We start from the raw sequence: 12,980 nt of genomic DNA on the forward strand, positions 1-12,980 counted from the left end.
AAAGCTTCTACAGCATGTAGGCAGATAGTTCTGTAGCACCTGTATTGTGACCTAAATAGCCAGTTTTAACTGAAGGCACAAGCTGTACTTTTACATCCTTTAAAATGTCCACATACAAATTTATGTCTAAGTCATGTGTGCTCTGAAAAACGGTATTAAGATTTTATGTAATTGCTATGAAGCTTGTTGCCTTCATTTTCAAAATGTAGTTGAAAGCCCCAACCAACCCCATTAACTATGAGAGACCAAATCAGAATATCCTATCTGTAAGCTTGCAAGCCTCAAGCCATAAACTATGGAAAAGTCACAAAGTTGGATTATTATTCTAAAGCAAGACTCTTTTAAAAACTCTGTTTTTTTAAAGAAAAAGAAAAGCACCACGGTACAGAGACCACTCATGATCCATCTGTACCTTCCAATATACATATAGAAATGAATAATAAATGCTTCTGTGGCTATCTTCTAAAATATTTCACGACAAAACTCTGTTAAGTAGGAAAATACTACTGTTAGCACCTTATAGAAAACGGACCATTCATCTCACTGACCCTCAAGAATGTGAAGGGCCAATTTGGACAAATGAGCTTCACGAATCTTGGTTTTAGCAGTGTCGGTGTGCAAAAGTGCAGGATCAGTCTACGCACTCAAAACCATGTAGACAGACTGTAGCAATTGAAAGCCAACCTGAGTCTAATTCAGGCTGCATTTCTGAATGAACTCCCTTTTCTAAAGCCAAAGCCTCAGATATTCAATAGGATTCTGAGCATAAGGCAGTGTGTGCAGTTCTTGACAGCGCATGCAAACCTTAAACATTTTTATTAAATACTAACCAGAGAGGGATTGATTTTAGCATGTCTTGCAATCAAAGTCATTTTTAGCTCTTGCACAACTGGAGGCTGGGCCTAAATAATTTTGGAGTAGACACACATACCTGAGGCTTCCTGAATTCTCAGCTACCAACTGTAACAAAATTAGGCTTATCAAACAATGGTTTAAATATATATGGCTTTTATTTTCTCCCCTTCATTTCAGTTGAAAAAAACATAACCTTTGTGTAATACATGGTGGCATGTGTGTATGTGTGGGTGGTGGTGTTGTTGTTTTGTAGAAAACAAAGTCCTTCTTTTCAGCAACCCAATGGCAAAAGCTAGTTGAATCCTTGGTTGTGCTTTACATATACAGAATGGCTGTTGCTTTAGTGTTTCATTCTGGCTAACAATCTGGAATACACAGGAGCTGAAAAAGGAGAGAAGGAGACGCTGTCATAAGCACAACTGCATTAATCATCTATGGCTGCATCAAAAAGATAGTCAGAGGTCTTCTCAAATTAAAATCAGTAAACCATTTACTACCACTATGTTATTTTGTTCCTCTCTAAAGCTGTTCACAGCCAAATGAAAACTGAATTGCTTGAAAGATGCTTTAGAATGTGCCTACAGTGTTTGTTTTGAACATTGACTGCAATCGGGCACTCATTCCCAGATACTTAATTCCACTGGATTTGCTAAGCTTCATTAAACGAAGTTGGATGCCTATGCCACAGTGCTCTGGCATACACATGGCAATTTGCAAGAATGGGGTGATATGATATAATAGTATACTATCCCCTTCACTATAGTATAGTATAGTATCCCTTGACTGAGTATGCACTGAGACATCTAGGTGTCTCCTGACCAATACATTATATTTACATACACAGCATAATTTGTTGTTAATTTGGTGGCAACATCCTGAGATGGAAGAATGAAGAGTACCACTTCAGATTCCAGGTGGGGGAATTACATTTATAAAATATGTTCTTCTGTTAAAACAACACCCCACAAGCCCTCCCTTGTCGCAGAGCAGGGAACAGACTGAGCCAGAACCTAGCTTTTATTTAAAAGGAGGTGTATTTTAAAATGTGGGGAAGTGTTCAAAAAATATAATCTACCATCTGCAGGCTGCAATGGCATAGACCACTCTGTTGCCTCAGGATTTTATCACCTCACTCTGTTGCATGTCTAGACCAGGCAGGACAAGAGGAGAGGGATTGTTTGCCTACTGTGCAAGGCAAAGGAAACCTGTCCCTCACATTGCCTAAGCAGCCAAGCAATGTTCCCTATCTCCAGGTAGGGCTGGGAAGAAACCCTGACTGAAACCCTAGAGAGCAGCTGCTGTCCTGTGCGGCCAGTACTGACCTAGATGGTAAAAGGTAAAGGATCCCTGGACAGTTAAGCCCAGTCAAAGGCGACTGGGATGCGGTGCTCATCTCGCTTCAGGCCGAGGGAGCCACCGTTTGTCCATAGACGGCTTTCTGGGTCATGTGGCCAGCATGACAAAACTGCTTCTGGTGCAACAGGACACTGCGACGGAAACCAGAGTGCATGGAAATGCCATTTACCTTCCTGCGGCAGTGGTATCTATTTATCGACTTGCACTGGCATGCTTTCGAACTGCTAGGTTGGCAGGAGCTAGGACAGAACAACAGGAGCTCACCACCATCACGCGGATTCGAACCGCCGACCTTCCAATCAACAAGTCCAAGGGGCTCAGTGGTTTAGACCACAATACCACCTGGATCCCTATTGACCTAGATGGACCAGTGGTCTGTCTCAGTGAAAGGAGCAGTGGGAGACAGGGAAATATGGCTGAGCATATCTCCCTACTTCCAACACATGTTTGTATTTTGACTGGGGCATTTCACATTCCTTGTTATCCAAAACATTTTTTCATAGCTGATAGTTCAACTCAGCCTTAGCGAATTGCCCTTGAAGAGCCTACAAGTAACAAAGAGAAGGAAAGCCTCAGTAAGAAAGGAGGGAATGGCATTGCTTCCCAGAAGGGTACAACAGCAAATTCAGAGGGGGTTCAGAGTATACATGACCCCCACTGAGAGTGTGGCTAAAAATGTTTCCGTTGGCAAGCACCCACACAGCACTCATAGGATATCAAGTGAAGATGCCTGGAATATATGGAGGTCCCTGTGAGTGGATTAAACATGCCCATGTTCTGAGAGAACACAAATGGTTCTCATGGGTGAGGCAAGGGATGCTACTACAAATCCTGGTAGCTGCCACACAACAGAGGAACCATTTAAGTTATGTGGCATGTAAATTTTGCTTACCTAATCGAACATTCCTGTGGGAAATCTGCAAGGGGGGAAAAGAGAGAGAACGTTTACATTTGTACAGATGAAACAAATCAATAATATTTATATAATTTTATAGCAAATTGGTGTGCAATTGAAAACCCCAAACAAAAATTCCCCTTTAGTAAGCATGGGTCGTGCCCGTATTAGAGCAGTGTTGTGGGGGTGGGGGCAGGGACCAGTGGGCTAATCCGAAGGGAGCTTGTGTCAGAACAGCATCGGTGTGCCCTGCAGTTCCCCCTGCACCACTTGAAAAGCTGCTGTAGGTCTAACTTCAGCCCTCGGCTGCTACCACCGTAAGCCTCTGTAAAGATGGAAAGAAAACTGGGAAAAGCAGGCTGTGCCTGGGGGAGGCCATTTGCACCACAGCCATTACTTTGGAGGCCATTCAAATATGGCCAAATGAGAGATTGCATAGCATGATTTAGGGAGCTGGTACAAAGTATTTCACATCTGATCCATGGATACCAGTTCCATTGGTTCTGTATGGTTCACTACATACTTGGGATTGTGATTTTAGGAGGGGGCTGCAGACAGGCAAATCTCACTGTAATCAATGGGAGATCTTTCCAAGCAAGCACATTTTTGGATATGTTCAAAGAGTACCTCCTGTTGCAAACCTCTATGTGTGGTGACATAAAGTCAGTGGGCCAAGTCCTTAACTCACATGGGCTCTCTCCCTGCCCTCTTCACAACATGTGAGTATAACTGATCTGGAAGATAGCAGCTTAAGACACATCTGTCTACCCAGGAGACTGATGTGTTCAAGGTCTGTTGTGATTACATTGCCCTCTGCTGTGTTGATTTTGAGAGCCTGAATATGATGATGATGATGATGATAAAATTAGTGGTTAAAGGTTTAGTGCTTTTATTATAGTTTCAACTAGATATTTTACAAGCTGCCCCAGGATCTTAATTGAAGAGGGCAGTTTAAAAGTGGAACAAGTAAATAAATTATAATAATTTAATCTGAATGTAGGTTCCAGTGATATGATCTATGTTGTCCATGTCCAAATACAGGGACATCAGAAATGTCTCTATATGCTGCTTGAGCATTATGCTTACCTTGGATAATGCAGAGGCTTGCTTGAAGATTTCCAGTGCCGGATCTGCAGGCTCATCGCTTCTTTCATTAGGCCTGGAAGCTAAAAGACACAAACAACGTTCAAACAACATTCAAATACACTTGTGGATGTTTTCTAATTCCATTAATTTAGAAGACCAAGTTACAGCGTTCTGTTGTAATGCTTTTATTTTGGGTTGGTGTTTTGTTTCTTGAGCTACCTTAAGCATCAAATGAACAGGCAGGACACAAATTTATGGAAGGAACTAAATGCAATGGAAACAACTCTATACCAGTGCTTCGAACTCTGCTGTCAGTCTGTCCAAGAAACCAAACATTGCTGCTCTGTGCACAAACCCATAAAATTCCACATACTATCCTAGATACTTCCTTAAGAGAAATGCTTTGTTGCCATATGCAGGAAAGGGAAAATACTACAGCTGGATTGTACATTGTATTTTTAGGAGTTGTCCACTGCTCCTATCACTGCCCTCCATCCACCAAAACTGGTAGACTTTCGGGTAGAACACAATTAAGAACATAGGTTGGGATGTGGGGAACCTTTAGCCTTCCAGATTTTGCAGAACTACAACTCCCACCGGCCCCAGCAAGCATGGGAAATGGCTAGGGATGATAGAAGTTGTAGTTAAGAGTGTGGTGCTGATAACGCCAAGGTTGCAGGTTTGATTCCCATATGGGACAGCTGCATATTCCTGCATTGCAGGGCGTTGGACTAGATGATCCTGGGGGCTCTCTTCCAACTCTGCTGTCTTCAGCACTTCCATAAGGAGCTCAAATCAACACCACTGCCATCATTCTCATGGATGAGTAGGCAGGCAAACATCCTGTTTGTTCTCAAAGGAGCCCTTTGAGCTGGCTCACCAGGAGCAGCCTGCTTGTAAGCTGACTCCCACCCACCCAAAAATATTGTGTCCAGTATGTTTTTTGTTAAATTGTCAAAAGAAATTATGATTCACAGTCCTGCAAAATCACTTTCCCTTCTTCCCTCCCAATGTTTCCAATCACGTATATGGCACATGCAGTTTTCCTAACGCTTCATGTGCGCCTTGTTGAAGTGAATGAGGGCTTTGGAGACTGAAAATATAATGTTTCTCAGGAAGATGAGAATTACCCACTTGTTTCCTGCTGCACAGGAAATGTGCATTTCGCTGCTGCTCCACAGTAATAATAATGTGACCTTAACTCCTTAGGAAAGAGAAGCAAACCTGAGGGAGGGGGTGGAGATCTCTTTTATTCCTGAACCTAACGTGACCTACCTAGTGGTTGTAAAACGGTATTCACAGCATAAATCACACCATTAGTGGCCATAATATCAGCTTCGGCCACAGGTTCCTTGTTGACATTTACGATGTGGTTTTTCTTAAGAAAAAAAAAAGAAGAAGCAGAGATAAGTCAACAGAAACATATGCTAGGAGAAATAATTCTAGAGGAGAAAATATGCAGAAGGTTGTTTTTTTTAATTTTCTCCAAAAGACCCAGCAGCATATTGCACTGAAATCTGCTGCACCCAAGCAGTTTGTTTGTTTTAACAAACTAATTACCGTATTTTTCGCTCTATAACACGCACCCGACCATAACACGCACGTAGTTTTTAGAGGCGGAAAACCCGTAGGCATGCCACCCGTAGGCATTCCCTCCATAACACGCACAGACATTTCCCCTTACTTTTTAGGAGGAAAAAAGTGAGTGTTATGGTGCAAAAAATACGGTAATATGCCTTGAGCAAACTTGTGTGTTCAGAGGCCTGGGATTCCAATAAGTAAGAATGTGGATGCAGACTATGTTAAACAAATGTAAGACTGCTTTTTGTGGTTCCTCCATTGCAGGCAGCTGCAAGCAGACTCCTATTTTCCTGCAGGCTGTCCCTTGAGGGGCACCTATAAGTCTTGAGGGGCACCAGGTTGTGCTTAATCCCCAAAACACTGCCATGGATCAAGGAAATTGCTGCATAAACTATCACAATTAGGGTATCAGTAGAAGCTCATTGCGAAGCTGTTCATGCCATGATTCCTAACAGCACTGCATGTGTTTTTGACAAGTGAAAAGAAGGTTATTAAAATGAGATAACGTTATTATGTAACAGTACAAGTGTGTAGACAGTGTGTGTATTTTGTTGGTAGTTGCTAACCACACACAACTAGACTTTCTCTTCCAGCCTCTCTTCCTCTGTGGATAGTGTCATTATGTAGCTTTGTCATAGATGGCACGGGACTTAGTTGTGTCTAACTAAGGTTTGAAGTCTTAGTTGTGTCCAACTTAGGTTTGAAGTCTGAAGGTTCATGTTCTTGTTTAAGAGACATGATAAACATCATTGTCTAGTTTCCTCTAAACCTTCCATGACAACCCTGTACCTATTCAGATTATATGTCAGGGCAAACCTTGAACTATCTCCACTACTCTATTCACTTCTAGAAGTGAATGAATGGATAGGGGATAGAAGATTTGAACATGAGATCACTCAGTCATTGTGAGATAAAGCCTACATTTCCTCCATGGTGAGGAGAGGAGGGAGAAAGAGTATGCAAAATTGAGGCTCACTTCTAATCTTCTCTTCCCCTCCCAGCCTCCCACAAAAGAATCCCAGGGAGGTAAAGTTTTGTGTGAACATTGTTAACTGGTTAATATTAGGAGTATGTCTTTGTATTTATAACTATCTTGCATGATTTCTTACAAAAATGCAGGGAAGGAAGAAGGATAAAAGGATATTATACAAGTACAGAAATGAGAAATACAACAATAAAACCATTGTCTGCTTTTCGGAAATTCAAGGTATTTGTAGATAAACAACTCAGTAATTTCACAACAAGAGATAAAGGGCGGGGGGTGAACTTACAGTGCTGACTTCCAGTTTATCTCCCTGCAAGGTCTTCATTCTTACAACTGCACCAACTGCTCCACTAACCAATATTTCATCCCCGATGTGGTACTTCAGAATGCTGGCAAGTTCTTTAGCATTACCTGGGGGTGAAAGAGACCCAAGATATGTGCTGTAGCTCATTTTACTTGTTTCATGGTATTTAGGAAAGAAAACAAAGTATCACAATATCAGGAGTATTCCGCCTTCCACTAACAGTATGCAGCTGTTCCATGAAGTCAGAATGCAGCCATATATCTCTAGAGTGCCCATATTCAGAATCTCACATATGCTGGCAAGTATTCCTTCCAGCAAAGAAACTCTTAAGCACTGAGCAGCTAAAGTGTTTTGTGCAGCAGGAGGAAGGCTGCAGTATAAACAGCTATACTGTATTACATAGAATGTATTGAAGTTATTTGACTTAGCTCTTCAAATGCATGAATGTGTGATCTGAGTGATCTGCAATTTGGGGGAGGGGACACAGGACTTAAAAAATACTTGGAACCTCTATCCTTTAACAGCAGCAATGATTCCCGTAGTGCTCTGGGGTTTTTTTAAAATAGTAAAACTGCTCATTTGACATCACATCATTTCCTCGCAATATTTTTCTGCTATGCTGCTGCAGCTGGTGCCTTCATTGCTTATGATGCCTTTGTCTCTATCTGTTTCTTCCATAAGCAGAAGAGGATGCCAACATATACTGGCAATGAATCATAGCAGCTTATAAATCTGATGTCTGGCAAGTGCTTCCAAAAGTGGCAGAAGACGTACTGGAAAAGAAAACCCCGATGCTGTTTTTGGAAACAGGTGAAACTGAACCAAAATGTTTGAAGCTGTTTTGATAAGCCTTTACACATTACTGATCTTTTCCTCTGTGCCTTTACCAACAAAGGCACATTTGTAAAACAGAAAATATCATGACCCCCCCAAAACACCCATCTAAATTTGCTCTCTATCACAACATTGATAAATCCATTTAAGAAAGGTTCAAGGCCTCACTATGAAAAACGGATTTCGTGTTTCAGTTGGTCTTCAGTGAACTTGGAATCACAGCTTGGATGAGATAAATATGTATACTTTCTGGCAAAGTTTTAGGCTAGAAAGTAATCAGTAGTTCCTCATTTAAAAGACAGTACTGGAATTTCAAAGGAAGCATTGCAATTATATTGCTGAAAATTCACTCTCGTATCTCATGCATCTATGGACTGGTTTGGTATTGAATTCAGTACTTTTCCATATGCACTTTGCAAAGCATGTGCAAAGGCATAACACTGGAGGTAATGAATTTCAGGATTTTGTGTGTGAGCCTTAACTCTGGAAAGATCGTCCAGGTTTTCTCAGCTCCAGAATAAAATTGAAATTTCTGAGATGCAGAAATGATATGCAGTCAGACATTATACCATCTATATAATATATACTGCCATCATAGAATCATAGAGTTCGAAAAGACCACAAGAGTCATATAAAACCTACTTCTATATTTGCTCCAAACAATTCAGTAGCAGGGGGCTGGACTACAACCCCCGCTACTGAATTGTTTGGAGCAAATATAGAAGTAGGTTGTATATTGTCCCAAATCCAGCTGCAGCTACGAGTAACACATCCAAGAGATAAAGCTGATCAAACAAGAAATTACAGCTCTTCTTCCCTTTTTCCTCTTACACAAGTTGCTCTTTGCTATATATTCCCATCAATGGTGATTCATTGCTTTCAGAGGAGTAAGCTAAATATTTTGCTTACAAAGCCTCAGAACATTTTGACTGTTCACATCTGGGATGTTTCAGTTCCACAGCTACTTATGGTAGCTACAAATCAGTTACGAACTATTTGTGCGTTAAGCAATAGAGCAAATGTGCAGACTGCTGCTCTGCGAACTTAAAAGGATAACCAGCTCCCATCAGCAGATGTTGCATTATGATGTCACAGATGGGATGGGCATGAACTGAGAAAAGTCATTGCACTAGAACAGCTCATATTCTTTTCTAAGCCACATCAGGCAAGAGAATGTTTCAATATTTACATGAAAGATAATTGAACAAGTTCACATACCCTTTCCTTATAGGGCTTCCAAGCTGAAGCTCCCCCCCCCCCCGGGCCTGGGGCCTATGAAAATCTCACCCCTGTCCTTACCAGCCCAGTTAACATTCATCAACATTTATTAATGGCCATCTGTGATTTCCATCTTCCCTGCTATGATTCGCGGCAACTCTTTTAGACATACACATGACATTTTTCTTACTTAGGTCCTTCAGTAGCCCAGGTGTGGTTTCCCTCTCTCGCTTGAGGAACATATTAGTAGTAGTTTTTTAGATGTTGGTTGTTAACCTCTTTTTAGTTGTTTCTTAACAGAGAGTGTAGTATATAAATACCCATGCACCACAGCCCACACCACTACTACTGCTTGTCCATCTTATCAACCCTGAATCTTGACTGATACTCTTCTTTCTTTGCCTTTTCCTACTCCTTCATTACCCCTGCAATATTCCATAAAAGTACTAGGAAATTTCAAGGACTGAGGCATAAGGGATGTCTGGACTGTCTATGTCTTTTCCCCACACACAGACAACTGCACACATGACAGAGAGACTGGCAGATAGACTATCATTGCCTCTCTCTCACAGACTCATTCTTTCACACATACATAATCATACACACAGAGAGAACAGAGACTAGCTCTTTCTCACACAACTGAACTTGCAACCACACATGCTAGCATATAGAAAAACAGGACATCCCCCCCCCTCCTCATAACAGCAGTCTGATGAGCAGGGGAGGGAAGTTCAGCAGAGTGGGTGGCAACTCTGCAAAATATTTCTTTTCATTGTGATAAATTGTTGGGATCTAGTGCACCCACCCACCCACACAAAGTTTGAAGGGCCTGAACTGTCTCACCATGGGTGTAGACAGTAAGTCACTGTCACCTCATGGACAAATCATTCCTCGTGACATCAGTGAAAACCAGAGCCACCACTTTTGTAACCTATTGTCTCCAACAAGCAAACAAAAGAGAAGCTGAATATGAGACTAATAGCACAGAATGCTGGAAAGCTCACTTATCCAAGGAAATCAGTGTAAATAATCTCAGTATCTCACACCACAGCCAACCAGATCTATGGACATTTACCCATAAGTTTGTTCAGCTCCCCTTGTGGCATGGCTCGGAAGGCTTCGTTTGTTGGTGCGAACACTGTGAAGGACCTTGGCCTGTTCAGCGTTTCTGTGAGGCCTGCAGACTGGATGGCAGCCACTAGAGTGCTGTCAGAAATACACAGAGAAAATATGCATTTAACGCTCAAGCATTTTTCAAAGAGCAATTTAAAATGTCACGGCTGAAATAACAAAGAGGTCCAGCATAGAGCTCCACATATGTCCCAACGTGTACATAGAACTCCCGAGCTAGTTGGCTTCTCGGTTCCTTTCGCCAGAAGGAATTGCTGTGTTTAGGGAACCCTGATGTGCCTGCAATATATTATTGGGGAGGAGCAAGGAGCTCTTAAACAAAGACTTCCCAAAGGGAACTGGCTGGACACTGCTGGACAGGATTCTATAAGACCTTTGTGTTGGCAGGTCACATGTCCCATTAAAGCGGCAGTGCAGGGTGAGGCGCTCAGGCCCAGGAGCCAAAGATGGCTTTCCAGGAGCCTCTCTTTGGCCCTGCCACAGGCCACACCCTCCTGGGTTCTTTTCTTTGGCCGGAATATGTTCTTGAACTCTGATAATACTTCTTGCTTGCCTGGAAGGAGGACAGAGGAATGTGTGTGGTTTGCTGAAACCTCTGACTTTTGCATTTCTGGAATATAACCTACTGTACCAAAGTGAGCATCGCACCATCACACTTCCCACTTTTGCATCTGGCTACTTTGCAAAAAGTTCCTCACTGCAGTATTAGAGCAGAAGCCTCCCAGTGGCTTGACTGGGTGCTATTTGCATTCAGGTGACACAGTTCAATCAGCTTAGAAACCTTGACCACTGCTGTCTTTAATCATGAGCTCTTTATCTGCAAAAGGGAATTAATACTGCCCTACTGGCCTGCTGCATTTATTATTAAAGAGGAAAAGATAAAGTGCAAACACCTAACACGGAAAGAATTATAATGAAGTTAGGATCTAATTAAATTGCAGCATTGGTCTGTGTTGAATTACTTGTGGGCAATCCTAACCCTGGCTGGGTAGCACTGAGCCTTAAAGGAGAGGCGGAACCAGGGTAGATGCAGCAAATGGGCTTGAACTGGAGTTCCTGCCACAATCTGCAGCTCTAAAGCTGCTTAGGATCTAGTAGATCCTTGGTCCCCACCAGGTCTGTCCCTCCTTGCCTCCATCCTCTGTAATCATTTAGAACAAAAATGATAAAAATGTATTTTGATTAAATATTCAAATAAAAGTTAGGTCTACAATGCCATTGAGAAAAGCTTTCAAGCAAGAGCCTCAAATTAATTTTAAATGCTTTGCCAATGTATGAATTAGGCTTGAACTGGAGAGACACAATTAGAATTTTGCAGTAACAGACAGAGAACTACACAACTATGTGTGCCCATCAGGACTTTTGATTCATTTATTTTTTAAAAACATAATAAAATCCAGAGGAGGTACAACAGGTGCCTTCTGTTTTAACCTTTAAACACCAGCCAGAAAATTTTCTATGTTGCCACATGTATGCTGGCCATTAATAAAATATCCTTTTGCAATTGTTGATTTCCAGTTTTAAATGTTTACATGGTTTTTATTGTATGGTTTTCAGTTTAATTGTGGTAATGAATAGTGACATAAGTATTTTTATAAATAAAAATAATTTGAAAATCGTGTCCTTAATATTATAATAATGGTGTCAATTTATTTATTTGTGAGTCAAAATCCATGCTGTTAAACACGATATCTCAGTGGCATAGCACCTGCTTTGCATGCATCAATCAATCCCCAGTATCACTAGGCAGGTCCAGGAAAGACTCCTGTCTGAAAAACCAGAGAACTTCTGCCAGTCAGTGTATATACAATACAACACAATACAATATACAGTGTATATACAATATTGACCTAGATCAACTAATGGTCTGGATCTGTATAGGACAGTTTCCTATGTCTCTCTTCCATCCTTTTTTTATATAAAAAAAGGTTTAAATCAGATAATTGATTTTAAAATTCAAAATGTGATTAAATATGCAGAAATAATCAGCCTCAAGTTCTCACTAAAGCAAAACCACTTCTCCCACGTCACTGTTCTCAAGCTAACAATACAAACTAAAAATGTCACCTGAAACGATCATCCGCTTTGAGCACATCCATAACGGTGCCAAGAGGGGGAGTCACCAACTTTTCCATACTGAACAAGGTTCCAAATCTTCCTCTTTTGTCGTGGGCAGCAATGCAGGCATTTTCGATGCAGAGAGTCTACAGGATGGATTGGGTTTTAATTAAAAGCATCATGGAAGTTTAAAATGATTTAAGTTTCTACACTAGAGATCCTGCACATCTTGGTCTGTGGCATGAGGTCTAGAAGTACTTGAACACCAACTGACTAGTAAATCGGACATTCCCACAAGGCTAACAGTCTCTCAACTGCATGCTGATCAAGTGGTTTAAAAGGCAGAGCATTCACACAAATCAGCTCAGTGTAACACTAGAGTGGAATCAATTCAGTGTTGTGTGAAAAGAACTTTCCAGTGCAGAAAACGAAGGAACCAGCTTGTTCATCTATACAGAAACACCAGGCCTTGTTCTACTGTGAAACTCACTGAATAATCTTAGGTCAAACACAGGATTGCTGCGAGGACAGAAATGAAATAACCCCATTTAAACTGCTATGTATGAGTACCTGGAGAAAGGATTTTATTTGAACTGATTGTTACTACTACTACTACTACTACTACTACTACTACTACTACTACTACTACTTCCCTACCCTTCCTCCCAAAGGAACCC

At 41.3% G+C, this 12,980-nt stretch overlaps 1 protein-coding gene across 1 annotated transcript in view; it reads right to left on the minus strand.

Annotated features, from left to right (window-relative positions):
• Positions 1-991: 991 nt before the first annotated feature.
• TGFBI (transforming growth factor beta induced) overlaps positions 992-12,980 on the minus strand; it is a 40,868-nt gene continuing 28,879 nt past the window's right edge. Inside the window, exons 11-17 of the mRNA XM_081185615.1 lie at positions 12,313-12,449; positions 10,190-10,320; positions 7,045-7,169; positions 5,468-5,570; positions 4,193-4,272; positions 3,104-3,128; positions 992-1,236 (exon numbers count right to left, since the gene is read on the minus strand). Of these exons, the coding sequence (XP_081041741.1) occupies positions 1,196-1,236; positions 3,104-3,128; positions 4,193-4,272; positions 5,468-5,570; positions 7,045-7,169; positions 10,190-10,320; positions 12,313-12,449 (642 nt within the window). The 3' untranslated portion in view covers positions 992-1,195. The remainder of the gene's footprint in view (positions 1,237-3,103; positions 3,129-4,192; positions 4,273-5,467; positions 5,571-7,044; positions 7,170-10,189; positions 10,321-12,312; positions 12,450-12,980) is intronic.

The sequence above is a fragment of the Podarcis bocagei genome (genome assembly GCF_964188305.1).
Source record: "Podarcis bocagei genome assembly, chromosome: 2".
In the NCBI taxonomy this organism is placed as follows: domain Eukaryota; kingdom Metazoa; phylum Chordata; class Lepidosauria; order Squamata; family Lacertidae; genus Podarcis; species Podarcis bocagei.